Source organism: Haliotis rufescens, unplaced genomic scaffold (assembly GCF_023055435.1).
Source record: "Haliotis rufescens isolate VD_foot unplaced genomic scaffold, xgHalRufe1.0.p SCAF_19, whole genome shotgun sequence".
NCBI classification, from domain to species: domain Eukaryota; kingdom Metazoa; phylum Mollusca; class Gastropoda; order Lepetellida; family Haliotidae; genus Haliotis; species Haliotis rufescens.
Genome location: NW_025963879.1, coordinates 11480112 through 11497230, shown reverse-complemented (window position 1 = coordinate 11497230; position 17119 = coordinate 11480112). Strand labels below are relative to the sequence as shown.

The 17119-nt window shown below is 37.3% G+C and overlaps 1 protein-coding gene and 1 non-coding gene across 2 annotated transcripts in view; one reads left to right on the top strand and one right to left on the bottom strand.

Annotated features, from left to right (window-relative positions):
* The window catches only part of LOC124138942 (DENN domain-containing protein 11-like), a 28855-nt gene extending 13286 nt beyond the window's left edge, over positions 1-15569 (bottom strand). Inside the window, exons 1-4 of the mRNA XM_046505857.2 lie at positions 15343-15569; positions 3021-3120; positions 966-1124; positions 226-385 (exon numbers count right to left, since the gene is read on the bottom strand). Of these exons, the coding sequence (XP_046361813.1) occupies positions 226-385; positions 966-1124; positions 3021-3120; positions 15343-15565 (642 nt within the window). The 5' untranslated portion in view covers positions 15566-15569. The remainder of the gene's footprint in view (positions 1-225; positions 386-965; positions 1125-3020; positions 3121-15342) is intronic.
* Positions 15570-15669: 100 nt separating this feature from the next.
* Trnan-guu lies at positions 15670-15743 on the top strand. Its single transcript has one exon. It is a non-coding gene; the product is annotated as a tRNA-Asn (tRNA).
* Positions 15744-17119: the final 1376 nt, after the last annotated feature.

The window sequence follows — 17119 nt, the reverse complement described above, 5'->3', positions numbered from 1 at the left end:
CACAATGTGGGATCCCGCTGAAGGCCTGGGACAAGTTTAACAAAAGAAAGATCACAACAATAAGAATGTTGTGAGTCTTTGTAAAACCATGGGAATTATGACTGCCGTAGTGCAAGGATCACAATGTGAAACATAAGCTATCAATCACTGGTTGATCTTGTGAGGATATCATTATTCCAAGGCTCATCATAGAGATGCAATACCCCCTGCCTCACGCAGCCTCACCTTCATCTCTGGCAGCAGCTCTTTGCTGGGTGTGGAAGGTGTGGACGCAGGGCTGGGAATCTTCAGCGCCTCCGCTGACCCACTTATCGGTAACACCCCCTTCTTGTCATCAAAGAATGCTATCAACTGTGTGTACACCCCGGGCACCTCCAGCTGATGTCTGAAAACATGCAGACCTCTTACTGTCTGATCTCAACAAAATATATATGTTTCAGTCATGATTGGAAAACATCAAAAATGTAACGGATAAAAAAATTATAGATGCAACACAATTGTCCATGGCAACAAATCAATAATAAATATCAATTTAGTTAAGATCGATGCCATATTACACTATCAATAGACTAATATTTCTAATACAATGAAACTACACACTGTCAATCATTAATTAAACTAGTACCTATTCAGTTTGATAAAGTACACCTTGCTTGAAGCCAAAGATGGGTATCTATTCCAAAATGTTAAAAAACTGGCATCATACAAGTATTGGAGGTACCTCACAAGAAATCTTTGCAACATGAGTAAACATGCCTTCGGTAATTACCACTTGTCATGATACCAATGCAAACCAAGAAAAACTCAAGAAACCATAAAGAGCAAAAACTAGTTTGCCTTCAATTGAGAATTAGAAGTCCACAACTCACAATTTCATTTGAGATCATATGCATCATTTTCCATGCCTCAGTTGTAGAAGAATGACACAATATTTTCACATTCACTGTTTATCTGTTATTATTTACCTGACTTGGGTCTCCAGGAACTGCATGTGTTTGTAGAGGGAGGTGTAGGATGTAGACAGGATCCCCACTGACTTCATCCGTGCTCCTCGCTCGATCTCACTCTCCACCTTCATGTTCTCAAAACAAGCCAGGCCATACAGGTTCTCCTTCCGGAAGTAACTGTACAACAAAACACTGACTGCAGTTCTGGTGCCCATGTGATGCATGTGAAACTGAGTAACACTGGCAAGCAAACTGGAGAAAAATGCATGATTTCGTGCCAAATTGACATACAGTCTAACCCTGTGTGTGTCTTGAACTGCTGGGAACCATAGAAATAGTTATACTTATCTGGGATTTGACACATCCGGTCTTCCCTTCTGACCCAGCCATCAGACATCAAGCAAACATTCTACATTTACATTTACATCATATATATGGAAAGAATGACAAACAGAAGCAGTTGTCATATCTACATTTATGAATCTGTATGCATTTTATTCATATCACAGGATTATCATGATATCATATGACAATAACAATAGTAAATAAATACACACATTTATCAACGACTTATCAGGGTAAGTTTTAATTGGTATTAACACTTGGGGCTATAAATTGAATTTGTCACAACCAGGTTCTTGACACATCCAAGTTTGAGACAACAGGGTTCGCCAGCGTTTGAAATGTTATTTTCTAAAATTATGAGGTTAACATTGCATTCAATACATGTAGTTGGACTACAGTTTATAACTCATGTTATCTGTGCGGTTAAAACATTTGGAAAACATGAGAGTAGCTATATATCTAAGTCCAATCTACTTTCTTACCATCTTATTATTTGATATCTAGATAAAGGTGAAAGATCAGATTTAATTTGTTTGATATGGGAAAACACATCCCAAATGATAAGCTTCATGACACTGAGTATGAAATAGGACAATGTTAAGTTAGCTACTGACATTGAAACAGACAGGATCAATATGTGTACCTTCATGAAGGTGAAACATGCCTTCTGTTGTCTTTGAGAAGCAGGACATGGTTCATACAGATATGGAACATTAAAATTCAAGGCCTTTTCAAAGGCCTTTCAAGTGTCTTTTTCAAGGCTTGTTAGTTGGTTGATTAGCCTCAGTCCAATCTCATTAAAATCATATCTTAGTTCTTGCTATCGCAAAACAAAGATCTGAGGACATCTCATTACAGCTCATGTCAGAACGACCTTTCATCCGACCAAACAAAGCATCGCTTAGCAGATCATGAAAGTGGCAGTCGGAATGTGTATTCTAATCATGCAACCTCAAAAACGTTAACACAGGGTATTCCGAACAACTGATTCAAAATTATCGTCTGTCACTCGCTTAACCATATATTAGATATTCCAGAATGTTCCTTTGTTCAGTTTTCAAAATTTTAATTGAGTACTGTGTCAACATATTTTTCAAGCTTAGTCTGAACAGGAATTATTAGTTTTGTGTGTGTTTTAAGTCTTTTATTAACAAGTTTATGTCATTTTGTTCAAATTTAAGGCTGTTCAAGCTATATTGGTGATTTTCAAGGACATTAAAAATCAAGGCTTTTCAAGAAGGACCTTATATTCCAGCAATATCACGGCGTGGGACACCAGAAATGGGCTTCATACATTGTACCCATGTCGGGAATCGAACCCGGGTCTTCTGCGTGACGAGCGAACGCTTTAACCACTAGGCTCCCCGACCGCCCCTGGGAGAGACTGTAGGAACTTTGCAGGATACTGATGCAAGGGGATGGGACATATTTCTGTACATTACCATCAGGGGTATGTGTCCTTCAATGATATTGGGTGTGTGTAGTGTTGCAAAAATACTTGTTGTAGTTGTGAAAATAGTCTTAAATGGTTTATGGCATAACTTATTAACTTGATTAAGGATACGATATTCAGTTGTAGTTTTCATCTCTTAATAATTTGAGAAAGAAGGTAAGCATGACAAAAGCTTACAGTTTGCAGACTTGGTATGTCATGTCTTTAATACACAAGAAATGAATAAAAAAACATGGTACTATGCCTGAGAAAAACCTTGTACATTAGTTACTTACACAAAATCCTTGTCCAGAGTATGGGAACCACTAGCCATGGCCTTGAACTCTACACCATCAAGGTCAGTTTCTTCTGGTAAACACCATTCCACAAGGTTACCTGAGGACAGAGCCAGTCATGTTACAAACAAGCTAATACACCTTCCTGCCACGCCAGTTAACAATGGTTCATTACAGCTAAATTATCTACAAACCATAAAAATAGCTGCTTAGCCTTTCTAACACATAAAATCAACTTTTGAAAATTGTTCAATTGTCTATATTAATCATGAGGAATACACCTTATATTTTATGAGTATGAAAATATTATCTATCAATATCATATTAGTGGTGGGTGGGTGAGTTGGGTTTAATGCCGCTTTTAACAATATCCCAGTTATACCGCGGCATGGCCACCTACGGAGGTGTGTCCGATCCTCTCATAGTAAAAGATCTCATATCAGGAATTTTCTAATATTTGTTTTTGAAATGTCCTTTTGAAATATACAAAGCTTTCTTGGCAGACATGTATGAGGGTTGGTCAAAAAGTTCTAAGCCTGACTTTCAACTATGGGCCATAACAAAGTGAATTAGTCAATGTAGTACAATGTTTGAGCAGTTCATTGCAAGTGTATTTGGTCTGTTGAGACTGTTTGTATATTGGTGACAGCCAGTTGAACGTGATAGGGGCCTAAATAGACACACAAATGGAAAAGAACGAACACTGAGCAGTCATCAAGTTTTTGTACTTTATAGAAAAGTACTCCCCAAGAAATTCATGACCCCATGTCACAAGCGCATGGGGATAAGTGCCCTAGCTATTCCACTGTTCCAGCTATGTTTAAGGCTGGGAGGACAAGCCTTGATGATGACCCAAGGCCTGAAGTCCCTCAACTTCAATTAATGAAAATTCAATCAAGGAGATAAATTTATACCATCAGATAGAGATATTACCATTGCTGAACTTGGATCCACTGAAACTATTATTCATGAACATTTACAGATGAATAAGATATCTGCTCGTTGGGTACCACAGTTACTAAACTGAAATTGCTAGAGAATGTGGGTTCGAAAAGCTCCATGCCCGCCAGACCTGGCACCAAGTGATTTCCACCTGTTTCCTAAACTAACAGAACACCTTCATGGAAAGCGTTATGACAACAACGATGACCTCAAAGATGCCGTTAATGGGGTTTTCAGGGGGGCTTCAGAAAGCTTTTTTCTGACTGGAATTGGATGACTAGCTTCACTATCAATATGAGAAGAGTATTGAAAAGCAGGGAGATTATGTTGAAAAATAAAATTAAAAACTTTCACTAATGTCTATTTTGTTTGTTAGGCTTAGAACTTCACGACCACCCCTCGTATTCTACTACAAGTCAAACTCCATATACATGTACATATTTGAACCTGACCAAATCTGACGTACTGGAACTAAAACTTGCAATGTTACTGAAAGATGTTGAATGTATGGTGATACTAGTGATTGATTAAATACGGCGAAAACATTTTCTCAGCTATCATATCCACCCTCTTGTTTTCACTCTTAACATGATTCAACCAATATCAAATATTCTGAAAGATAAAAATATACATATTGTCAAGTCATCATGATGTATCAGCAAGCTGTTACAGTTCGATGAAACTTGTATGTTTATCAATATTTATATCAGTTCTAAATATTGAACTATAAACAACTGAACACCCACCTGTTACCCTCGGAACTCAGCAGATTTGTATCTCTAACACTTTAACCAAACATAATCAATTATCAAGCACTTCTACATGTTGCAGAGAAGCAAATTATGCTCTTTGTATACAAAAAGGTTGATTTCTACAAATATTTGACATTTGACTATTTTCACCGCTATTTTGCATTTTACCATGTTTACACCAAAGGCAATTGAATCTGTTTCGGCAGATAACTGAAACTTGCTATTCTCTGATGTTGCCATGTTATATTTTAATTAAATTATGTAAACTTTATCATAAGCTTGTCTTGCCCAAGAAGTGAACTATTCAGATTATACACTTTAATTGATAGACACAGAGGACTTGCAGAAGTGCTGTTTGATTCTTCATCTTCTAGGAATTAACTAAATGATTGTATGATTGTCCAAATGGTTACAATGATCATTACGGATAAAGAATGAGGGGTAGTTGGCCTGTTTTGTAGAAAGAGAGTAATGTAATAAGTTTTTGAAAGGCATTTAAAAGTGATACATATAAGGAAGAGAATCTATGGATGTCAACTTTTTTATTATGAAGAACACAACATTTCGGAGTATATGATGAAGGAGTAAGCATATACTCCAAAACGTTGTGTTCCTCATAATAAAGAAGTTGACATCCATAAATTCTCTTCCTATGTAATAAGCTGCTCAGAAAAAAACATAGGCAATCTACAAAATTCTAATCTAATCTGCTTGTTGTAATCTCCAGTTCAGCATGTACTGGGAACACAGGTTCAAAGTCAAGCATACCAGTGAACAGTCATGCAGTTTTCGTTCCACAATATTTGGAAATGTCACCGTCTTTTCTCTTACATACACCGTCTCCTTCAAGTAGTTAAAGTATAGGAACGCTGAACTTGGTATAAGGGACATATCAGATAATGCCACATACATGACAGAAGGCCAGTATGTTAACTCAGGAAGGAATCTGCCAAAAGCACTCATCAGTACCATAACTTTTGGCTTGACTCTAATTGCTGAAGAATAATGTCCATTCCACTTTTATATTGGATTCCAAAGCTCTATAAATATCTGTTCAATGAGAGATTGCTGGGTCCAGTAAATGAACTACCAAATTCCTGCCTCAGAGATTAACCATAATCCTCAATTCAAGGAAGGACTTACTTAATATTCACAGAAAATATTTGAGACAATTGGAAATCATACCAGTTGTGGATTGTCAGAAAACCCAACAGATTTGTTCAAGTTTTTAATCTCATAAAAGAATCAAGTTCAAATTTGTCAAACATTTGATTTTTCAACCTTGTACACCACAATCTCACACAACAAACTTAAGGAAAAACTTTATTCCTTGATCTATGGGGTATATATCATATGTTAAGACTTTATAACTCACAGGAATCAGCTACTCATTTTACATCTCAAGCTTTTCCTCACAGCAACACCTTAAACCATATGTTAAGACTTTATAACTCACAGGAATCAGCTACTCATTTTACATCTCAAGCTTTTCCTCACAGCAACACCTTAAACCATATGTTAAGACTTTATAACTCACAGGAATCAGCTACTCATTTTACATCTCAAGCTTTTCCTCACAGCAACACCTTAAACCATATGTTAAGACTTTATAACTCACAGGAATCAGCTACTCATTTTACATCTCAAGCTTTTCCTCACAGCAACACCTTAAACCATATGTTAAGACTTTTTAACTCACAGGAATCAGCTACTCATTTTACATCTCAACTTTGCTGTTATGTTAACCATAAAATATGGTATATGTAGGTCATTTTTTAACATTTTGTTAAAATTTTGGCTGATTGGATGTAGCTTGCAATCATAGTGTCTATCCATTAATTGGGTTTGCATATTAAAACTTTAAAAGTTTTTTAGAAACATCTTAACATGCTAAATGGTTACTTTGTGTAACTTTAGACAGGTGTATAACAAAATACCAACTTTCTCGCATAAATTACACTTATATTTACATTGTAAATAAGCAGCAAACTTTGACACATTCCTGAGTTAGTTGTAGGACACTTTATTACATCTGATAACAGTGGCCTTCTTTAAACCACTGTTGCTATGGTAACATGTTCTTCATCATCACAATGAAACAAATTGTATGCCAGCAACTGCAGCAGAAATGATTGTTGATTACATGAACCCTCAGCTATTAAACACCTATAATTCCCTGCAGGATGGCAACAGACACATGTAGGCTGCAATCTGACATCAATCAATAGTCTCTCTGTAAGCAGCAACACACCACACACACAGAACAACACTCTCGTATTGATCTGCCAATAGACATGCTGTTTGACGGTGTTCCCTGCTGCCAGTCTCAATAAGTATGTCCATGTGATTTATGTACAGTAACTGGTATCAATTGTCATGACTAGACTTGTTAAATACACAATTCTACACAACAGCTGACAAGCATAGAAGATGGGTTAGAAGTGAGTCATGAACATCAGCCATGTTGATATTACAGTTTAATTTTACATACCACAGTAAATATGCTATGGTGCAATGAATAATTAAAGTTATTGGCAAATTACTTGCATGAAAACAAAACATAATATTTTTTACATTTGTCATCATATTTTTCTGACCCTCTGTGAATGTTCATTCTTTTAGGCTCTCCCATAAGGCAAACAAAAATGTCCAGGTAGCTTGTCACATAATTGACACACTACCCCAATCATACACTTTTCTTCCACTACATTTGTTCACGATTCTCACAATGATTGTTTCAGAATCATCTCACTGCACTTGTCTGTGATTTTGCTGCCTTGATTTTTTTCCAATAAATCCATATAAGTGTGGACTGTGTTGACATGGTGTGAGGGTGAGTATGGTTTTACACTGCTTTCAGCAATACATGTATTCCAGCAATACCACGGCGTGTGGCACCAGAAGTGGGCTTCACACACTGTCATGTGGTGAATAACGAGAATAGCATCCTCTCCCAAACCATTGAACTAGTTAAGAAACCTCTCCCGTCTTCATCTCACATTATGACAAAATAGACAACATAAGATAGGGAGCATTACTTACATAAAGACAAGTTAAGATTGGAACACAAACTTACATAAAGACAAGTTAAGATTGGAACACAAACTTTCATAAAGACAAGTTAAGATTGGAACACAAACTTACATGAAGACAAGTTAAGATTGGAACACAAACTTACATAAAGACAAGTTAAGATTGGAACACAAACTTACATGAAGACAAGTTAAGATTGGAACACAAACTTACATAAAGACAAGTTAAGATTGGAACACAAACTTACATAAAGTCGAGTTAAGATAGGAAATTAAACAAGTATGGAATTTGACTTATTATCATATATCATTCTCAATCAATACTGGTATGTTGTTTGTTGTTTAACGCCAGAATCAACAATATTCCAGATATATGACAGCAGTCTGTAATTAATCAAGTCTGAACCAGACAATCCAGTGATTGACATCTAGACCAACGATCCATGCAATTGGGATACGATGACATACATCAACCAAGTCAGCAAGTCTGACCACCCCCATTTGTTGCCTCTTACGACAAGCCTAGTCACCTCTAAGGGAAAGCATGTGTTGTTGAAGACCTATTCTAAGCCAGGTCTTCATACTGAATGGAAATAATGCAATTACACTCGCTTCATCTGCTGATAAATACTGCCAGCCACATCAATGTTACAATGACATGACAACCTTGCACACAGCTACATTCTCATCAACAAGGAGTCCTATACATATATTGTAGTCCTATATATAGATTGTTATATCATATATACTTTGCCATTGTTGGAATAAGAAGTATCAAATGTTAGTCAGTTAAAAACAGAAAAAAATTATGTTAGGTTTGAAACTTGAAACCTGAAGAAGCCATGGCAGTCGACAATGGTGATCAGGAAAGTGATATCCTCAGAGATAGTATGATCTAACACAATGAACCTATATCCTGATGAGATGGGAGGGAGGTAGCCTAGTAGTTAAAGCATTCGCTTGTCATGCCGAAGACCCGGGTTCTATTCCCCACATGGGTACCTATGATTGTGGGTTCGAATCCTGGTTTGCCCCAATTATGTTCCTAGGTTTGTCAGCACCATACCCGTGCTCATGGGTTTCGCCGAAGTGGTAAACGTCTGAGACCTGCATCACTTCGGGCTTTCCTCCCACATTAATCTGACATGCTGTGATATAACTGTAATACTGTTAAAAGCGGCGATTAACCCAACTCACTCACTGAATCTTGGGTGTATATTCAATTGTACATTCTGTTGTTTTTCTTGTTGTATAACAGCACTTATTTTCAACAGTAATACAAAATATAGACAGTGGCCTGGGGCAGACAATCCAGTGATTGATATAAGGAGCAGCGATCCATGCCGTCAGGGTATGTTGACACAACCAAGTCACCATTTAGTTTCCTCTTACAATCAGCATAGGTCGCTGGGCTTCAAGTTTGACCAAGAATCCCCACAGTGCATCTGTATACTGAGTCTATTACTGACAAACAAATACATAACATTACCATGATTACTTGTGGACAGTCATTTTAAAACTTGTTATAATATATTTCACAGAACATGTGAGTACCATGCAGAGTATGACGAAGAACAGAAGATGCTTACATCCGATAATATTGGATAAGTTCTATTACTGCTTCGGAACATTGGAACAAACTACCATATTTGGCGACACTGCGGTGAATTCGTAGACACAACCAACTCAAAGACACAACTTACAGTAAACTCATAGACAAACCAAGAGTGAATTTGTGGACACATTTTTTAGATATTGTAAATGAATGAATATTGATGTGCATTTCATTGACCCAAACAACAGGGTTTTTTTCACAAGAAGGCATATGATTGGCCGCATCACTTCCAAAAGGAAGGAAACATTTTCATTGGTTGAGTGTTTTCTTTTGTGAATAAAGTGTTAAATAATAAATTTTATAAGTATTAGAATTTTGTTTGCAGGATCCTTTGTAAATAAATTAATGATCAGGTAAGTATATTCGAGGTGAGTAGGACAAGAGGATCATTCGGTAAAGTGGTGAGTGAAGTAGGGGATTGTCGTACTATTGTTTGGTCATACAAGGTTCAGAAGGATCCTTTGTAAATAAATCTATAAATAAATAATTGGGTAAATATATCCAAGCAGAGAAGGACAAAAGGATAACAGTAATATTTATTGTTACTTAAAATTTAAGATTCGAAAGAAATTTGCCACATAAAAATTAAAAATGTATATGTAATAGATATATTTATTTAAGTCTATTTCCCAATTTTATTCTTTTGTTTCAGAGTTCACCATGAATTTTGTCTATGAGTTGGGAGTGCCTCAATTTCTCCATGGCTACAAATTAGCCTGGTTACAAATTCACCTGTAGCCAATAGGTTGGGGACTAACCATAACTCCTTGCGGCTCCCTATAACTGATTTTGATATAGACTTGTTGTGACACAGAGCTACAGGCTGTTCCATTGTGTTTTCCTGATAGATTCTGAATTCAGAACACACCGCACAAACAACCCTGCCATAATGTACATGAATCATTATCCTACGAAAACTGCAACACGATTTGCTTCCAAAAACACATGCCTTCAAATATGTGTACTTAAAGTTTTCATCATGCAACTTTCTATGTACTTATTGGGCTGGAATCATCAAGAGGGTACATATTTTGGGCCATCCTCGCTAAGCACAATGGCAGATAGAAAATCTCTATAAGTAAATATAGTGTTGCACAATCTAAAATATAAGTAGTTGAATTTGAAGGCAAGTGTCTTACAAAGTGAATCATGTAGCATCTGTCATTAGATCATGACACATGCACTTTGCTAAAGCTTTTAAAGTGCAAGCAGATTTGGATGAGGGATCTGTTAGAAAATCACTATGGAACAGCCAGCAGCTCCAGCACAGAGATAAGGTTACTGCAGCTGTTTGGGGATAAACATAGAACAGGGATATAGGAAGATGTTTTAGTCAGTACATCTAAAATCCCAATCAGCAGTGATCAATGCACATGATACATCATAGCAAGAACCAATTTCTGACTTCAAGCCGACAGTGCTTTTGTTTTATGATCCTTTTACCCTGTCATTCGTGGATTAATCTCCACTTAGAACCAACAATTCTTTTGAGAAAAAGCAAGCACCTTTAGAATACAGTACCACAACTTCTCGTGAGGACGATCTCTGTCGTAGGTCACGTGTCTCAAAGACAAGCAACCAGTTTTTGTGAGAATCCGTCGCACGCGAACTCGCGACCTTTGGATCGTTAGCCGGACAGATAATCGACTGAGCTACATCCACACTGTGAAACTAAAGGCAAATTTTCCTAGTCATGCCTACGATGTTACGGGACTGAACGAAAAGGGTTCAACAGGTGACGGACACTTACAATGGGCACAGGTTGGCAAGGTGTCTTGTTACTTTATTCTACGAATGCTTAAAAGTGATCCGGATGTCATTTGGCACACTTGTTCCATTCCTAATCTACAAGATACTGAATGGTGTGGAATGAACTGATGTGGCGCTAATGAAAACGGTTCCAGGTGCAGATGTTGAACTCGCGGGTGCGCATGAACGACATGGTAATAATTTGTCAGATGACTTTTGTGACAGAAAAGTGTGGTAGTTAACGGTGAAACGATACACCGATATTCCGATGCATCGCTATACTTGACCCACGATACGATATACGATAAACGTGGGCCCATTTATCGATACCCCACGATACGGAACGCAAATCTCAAGTACAGCGTTTCCTCGCTATTGCGCCTTTCAATAAACCGCTAACTTGGTTATAGCCCGCGGTAACGCATGGCTCCCAAGATTGTACTTACATTTTTAATAAGCTGAGGTTTTACACCGACAGATGTTTTTCCCCATCTCATAAAATATTATCAGCTGATCACTGCAAGCACATAACACTGGAAATACCAGTCAGCAAATCCGAACTGAAGTACGCAATTCAATACCATTATTATACTATCTTGTTAATAAAACGTGTTCATTGTATATCTGGTCTTGTGTTTGTAATATATTTTATTAATTTTATTCAAAATTTCATTTCATATTGTTTTCATTAAGTTATGTGAAATCGTGTGTGAAGAGATACAGCAACCACGGTCAGATTACCGCTTTTGACGCATTGAAACGAACTTTAGTTGCTAGAGAATGGATACATATAATATTAAAAATGCCATACTTTGACTCGTTGAAAGTCATATTTGTGGCAATTAGGCTAATATATGTCAACATAACGTTTTCGCAATCGAAATACATGTAGCGCGGGAAGTCCCTACGGTGACTGGTCAAATTGTTCCATACATAAAAATATCCTGCAACAGCAATCACCAGTACCAAAATGCTACACTTGTGGTTCTTATAATTTTAAATATATATATAGTAAAAGCTGCAACTTAGGAAACACAATATTGCAATATATTATTCCTGATAAAACAATAATTTCAGATACAATTTCTTGCATCAAAATTCTTTGAAGTTGTATCACTGGTGGAGCGCATTAATTATATTCTGGTGTTTGAACTTTGAATTGTTTTGAAGGAAAGTTAGAGAAAGTTTCACTTTGAAGCTGAACAACTTCAGTAGTCTTGAAGTAAGACGAGTTCTATGGATGAACAACTTCTTTATTACAATTAGTGCGATGTTTCGGTGTAGATCCTAATACCTTTATCAAGTAAGTGATGGATAGGGCTTACTTACTTACTTACTTACTTTGGAGATTTAACGTGCGCTTTCCGACTGATGCGTATTTCGCACACGGGCCCGGCCAGGCCATTTAATGTGTTTCCGAAAGGGGCGAAGGTGGTCTGTGCAACCCAAGAGGGGGGTTTTAGGGGTTGCTTATATAGAATTTGGGAATTTTGAGATTTGGAATAGATGCCGATGGGATTGGGGAGGAGAACTAAGGGAGCTGGGTATGGTGGATGTTTGTTTGTTTATGTGATTTTGATTTGGTGAGTTATTGTGTTTTTAGATGCGTTTTATTAGTTCCGTTTTGATTAAGAATACGCCTAAGGCCTTGAAGTTTTCTAGTTTATTTTGTGGGTTTAGTATTGCTTCTAGAGTTAGAGCCTTGTTTAGATTGAGGGTGGTTTGTAATGCGGTTCGATGTGTTAGGTAGTGTGTGCAGTGGATGAGTGCGTGTTCTGGGGTTTCTGGTTGTTTGCAGTGTGGGCAGTTACCTGTAGTGTGTTTTTTAAATTTTTTTAGGTGGTTATTTAGGTTGGTGTGTCCTGTTTGGAGTTTAGTGATTACTCTGTCGATTTTTTTGGATGGATGGAGAATTTTTGGTTTGGTTAGTGGTTTGCTGAGCACTTTTTTGATTTGGCTATTTGAGTTTAGATATAGGTTATGCCATTTTTTGGTGATTTTTTGCTTGTTTACACTTTTAATTTCTGATTTTGAGATGGGTAAGTTTAAGCTTATTTCTGGGATTTTGAGGGATAGTTTAGCTGCTTTATCGGCGTTTTCATTACCGTATATTCCTACGTGGGCGGGTATCCACAAGAAGGTTATTTGTTTGCCTGCCTTAGTTAGGTCGTTGGAGCTTTTAAGTATTCGATTTATTAATTTAGGTCGGTTTTTGGTATTTTTGTTTTGGAGGGCTTGCAGTCCACTTAGGGAGTCGGTAAGTATTAGGATTTTTTTGTGGTTTTTGGATTCTTGATTATGGAGGGCTGAGGCCATGCCCATTAGTTCTGCCGTGAATATTGATTGGTTGTTAGGGAGTCGGAAGGATTGTGTGGTGGATAGGGCTAAACAACATAGGTATATATACACTTATTGACATCTAAGTTGACATCCAGCCAGCAATGAACAGAGACCAAGGCTATTACATCCCTTCTGCTTACCATCACCTAATTGCTAAATCCCTTTGTCCATCCGATTAATACAGTGGCTTCCATCATCTCCATCAGTCTGCTTGTTTACTCTGCTAGTTACTCTGTGTTCATTAGTAATCCACTGGCTTCCAATTAGCTTAATCACCTCTCTGTGTCCATCAACTAGTCACTGTAACAACTTAGATGTCAATAAGTGTATATATACCTATGTTGTTTAGCCCTATCCATCACTTGCTTGATAAAGGTGTTAGGATCTACACCGAAACGTCGCACTAATTGTAATAAAGAAGTTGTTCATCCATAGAACTCGTCTTACTTCATCACTCCAACTTCTAAATGCCACTCAAAGAAGTTCAGTAGTCTTGTTATTATAAAATAATTTTGACTGTTCCTATATCATGAAAGGTTCAATCTTGACATGCTTTAAGTCTTGTTTTTTTTTTATCATTGCGTATCGAGATACGTATCGCATCGTGACCAGAATATCCAGATGCGTATCGTATCGTGACCTTCCTGTATCGTTGCAGCCCTAGTGGTAGTGAACACTGTAAGGATAATGTGGATCACAGTAAGGAAAAAAAGAGGAATGAGCATGGGTAGTGACGCCACAAGGATGAGTCCACTCTTGAATCATTACTGAATATAACGTTGCGGGTGAAAATGGTTTCTATGAATGTTCCAGGACAGTTTCCAGTAGACAAAATATTCGACACTAAACCATTTCATCCTGCTTTCTCGACGTCTTTGTGTCTAACACGGGTGACATTTGGATGTGTTCAGCGCCAATATAAATACCTAGTAAACTGTATTCCTGTACATGATAATGAAAATTAATGAATGAAAAAAATAAACCATGTATATTAGTTTGAATGTATATGGCTGTATTATTTTAGCCATTTGTATTAAGAAAAAAAAAATATATATATATATTGAAAAAAAAAGGTGCTTTCATAAACTAGAGCTTTCCATAAAATGTGCTCCTGTAGTCTATATTTAGTAAACAAATATTCAAAACTCTCAACATCGCTGGGCTTATTCAACGACATTGCATGTGGAGATGATAGATCACTGAGACCAAGACGTCACGGGGCATTGTTTCAATATACTTCAATATACAAAATACTTCAAATTACGTCATAGGGTATTGTGACCTGTGTGAAAAATTTGCGGTACTGTATTCTAAAGGTAGGCAAAAGCTTGCCTCAACATACAAGAAGCACCTTACATTGGGCATGATTGGGTGAGACAAATTCTTTCTTCATTCGGGTATGGGTGTCATTTTACTTATTAATCCCCGATAATTGTCCTTTACTTCTATTATACATATACCAGTATGTGTAATGCCAAGTGTTTTTCGCTTCAGTGACACTGGACACTGGAAGGTCCAAATATATTCAACTCTAGACAGGATTGATAACTGGACAGTAGTATTACAAAATCATGACAATTCAATCACTGCCTTATCAACATACATGCAATCTTTATATGTAGTTTGTTACATGTAAAAGTGGTAAACGCCTACACTTCTGCAGCGACACAACGCATTCACCATTGTTCACCGACGTCAAGAATATTTTGGGGCAGACAGGCAGGCTAACTGGGTGAGTACATGTTGAATCATCATGAGTACATACCCCGTACATATATTATAAGGTCCATTACACCTAAACTGACATCTCATCTATTCTTATGGGTCTGTGACGTTGAATTTTCCTTCAGCCTTGATGTACATGATAAATAAATTATTTCAATGCTGCCCACCTGTTCTTGTGTCAAATGCGACAACAAAAATCGCCACAACATTATCAGGTTCAGCAAGAACTGAGGCCGAGGTGCTGCCGCTGATAGTGATCACGTCGTTGGAACCGTCACCCCCGCTTGATCTCTCATTGTTTTCATATAAATGACGAATTTGTTGCCTCTGGGTTTCATAATCGTCTAACTGGTCAAATTTTAGAAGCGGGGATTTATCATGCTCCGCCATCTTGTTTATTGATAATATGCATTTCCGGAAAACATACTTATCTCCCCTCATGGTGCTATTTTTAGTCATTTATAAGTCGTGGATTTCATCGCAACAACAGCAAGGTCTCTGTGGCGCAATCGGTTAGCGCGTTCGGCTGTTAACCGAAAGGTTGGTGGTTCGAGCCCACCCAGGGACGCAGCTTGTTTTTTGGCAGTCCACGTTTTACAATTTACTCAATACAGTGCTCTTTTGTCAGCGTGAAAAAATAGCACCGAGCCTCTCACAATAATTTTTGTGGAGTGGCGTCCGACCCTCTACGAATTCGTCACCGCTGATCCCATAAACATACAAAGAATTCGGGACGAAGACGAAAATGGCCCTAAATAGAGATGCATAGATAACACAAATCCGTAGTTTTTACTTTATGTTTATTGTTAACAAAAATAGTTATTCTGGGAAGCTGCTCTTCACTGATCTTTGAGCCACATGGTTATCCACCTCAAAGAGCCTCGATCAGCACAGCCCCCTTCCTCGGCTGGAGCGCTTTCGGTGGACACGCCGACTGGTATACACAGCTTGCTCAACCCACAGAACAGACACAGTCAGTGAAAGGAAATCACTCTTCTTGCTGTGTGAACTACTTGAACAGAGTTAAAGGTTCATATACTCTGAATCCATCCCTGACACAGAATAAAGCCTACATCGTCTCCTTACACAAACTTGCAATGAACTGCCATTATGACTTTAGCTGTGGTTTTATATTTACCCAACACTAGATCTGTAAAGTAAATACATTTTTCACAGTAGACTTTTTATGTATGTTTAGGTAATCTTAAGTGTGAAAAAAATATAAGAAAATGTGCATTTCTGACTTTTTTTGGCATATCTTTAAGACATACTTCATGAAGACCAATTAAGAATACTAACATTGTTTACTCATATGGTGAACAAAGTTTGTATTTATTGAAATATGCCTGTACATGGCTAAATGTTTTGGTTGGTTAGAGCAGAGACCATATAATTATTATATGGTCTCTGGTTAGAGACAAGTAAATGTGAAACACTCTCTACAAATACAAATACTTTCCTTTGTTCTTTAAATATTTTGTTGTCATTGATTTCACCATATGAGTATACAATATTGGTATAGTTAATTTGCTTTAATTAAGATGTGACCTTCACTTTGTGTGAGTTCATTCGAGTATGAACCTTCATAGAGTGAAGGCCAAACTGTATGAACGTCGGAGCTTGATGTATGTCTTAAAGATAAGCCGAAAAAGAAAGAAATGAATAATCTTTTTCAAAACAAAGAGTCTACTAAAATATTATTATTGTGATTAAATTTAAAAATATCAACACTAAACATTGGCGATATTTCTACAACTTCGTATCTGTAGATATATTTATAAGAATGTTTTTCTATGATCCCTGAATCCTACAAGGCCACAACGTGTGCAGCTCAGCTGCGACTTCCTCAACCTGCCCACACTCTCCTGTCACCTCTCATACTTCATCCCATGTCATACTAACTTCTGTGTCCATCTACACGTATCTATATATCCCCAGCTGTTC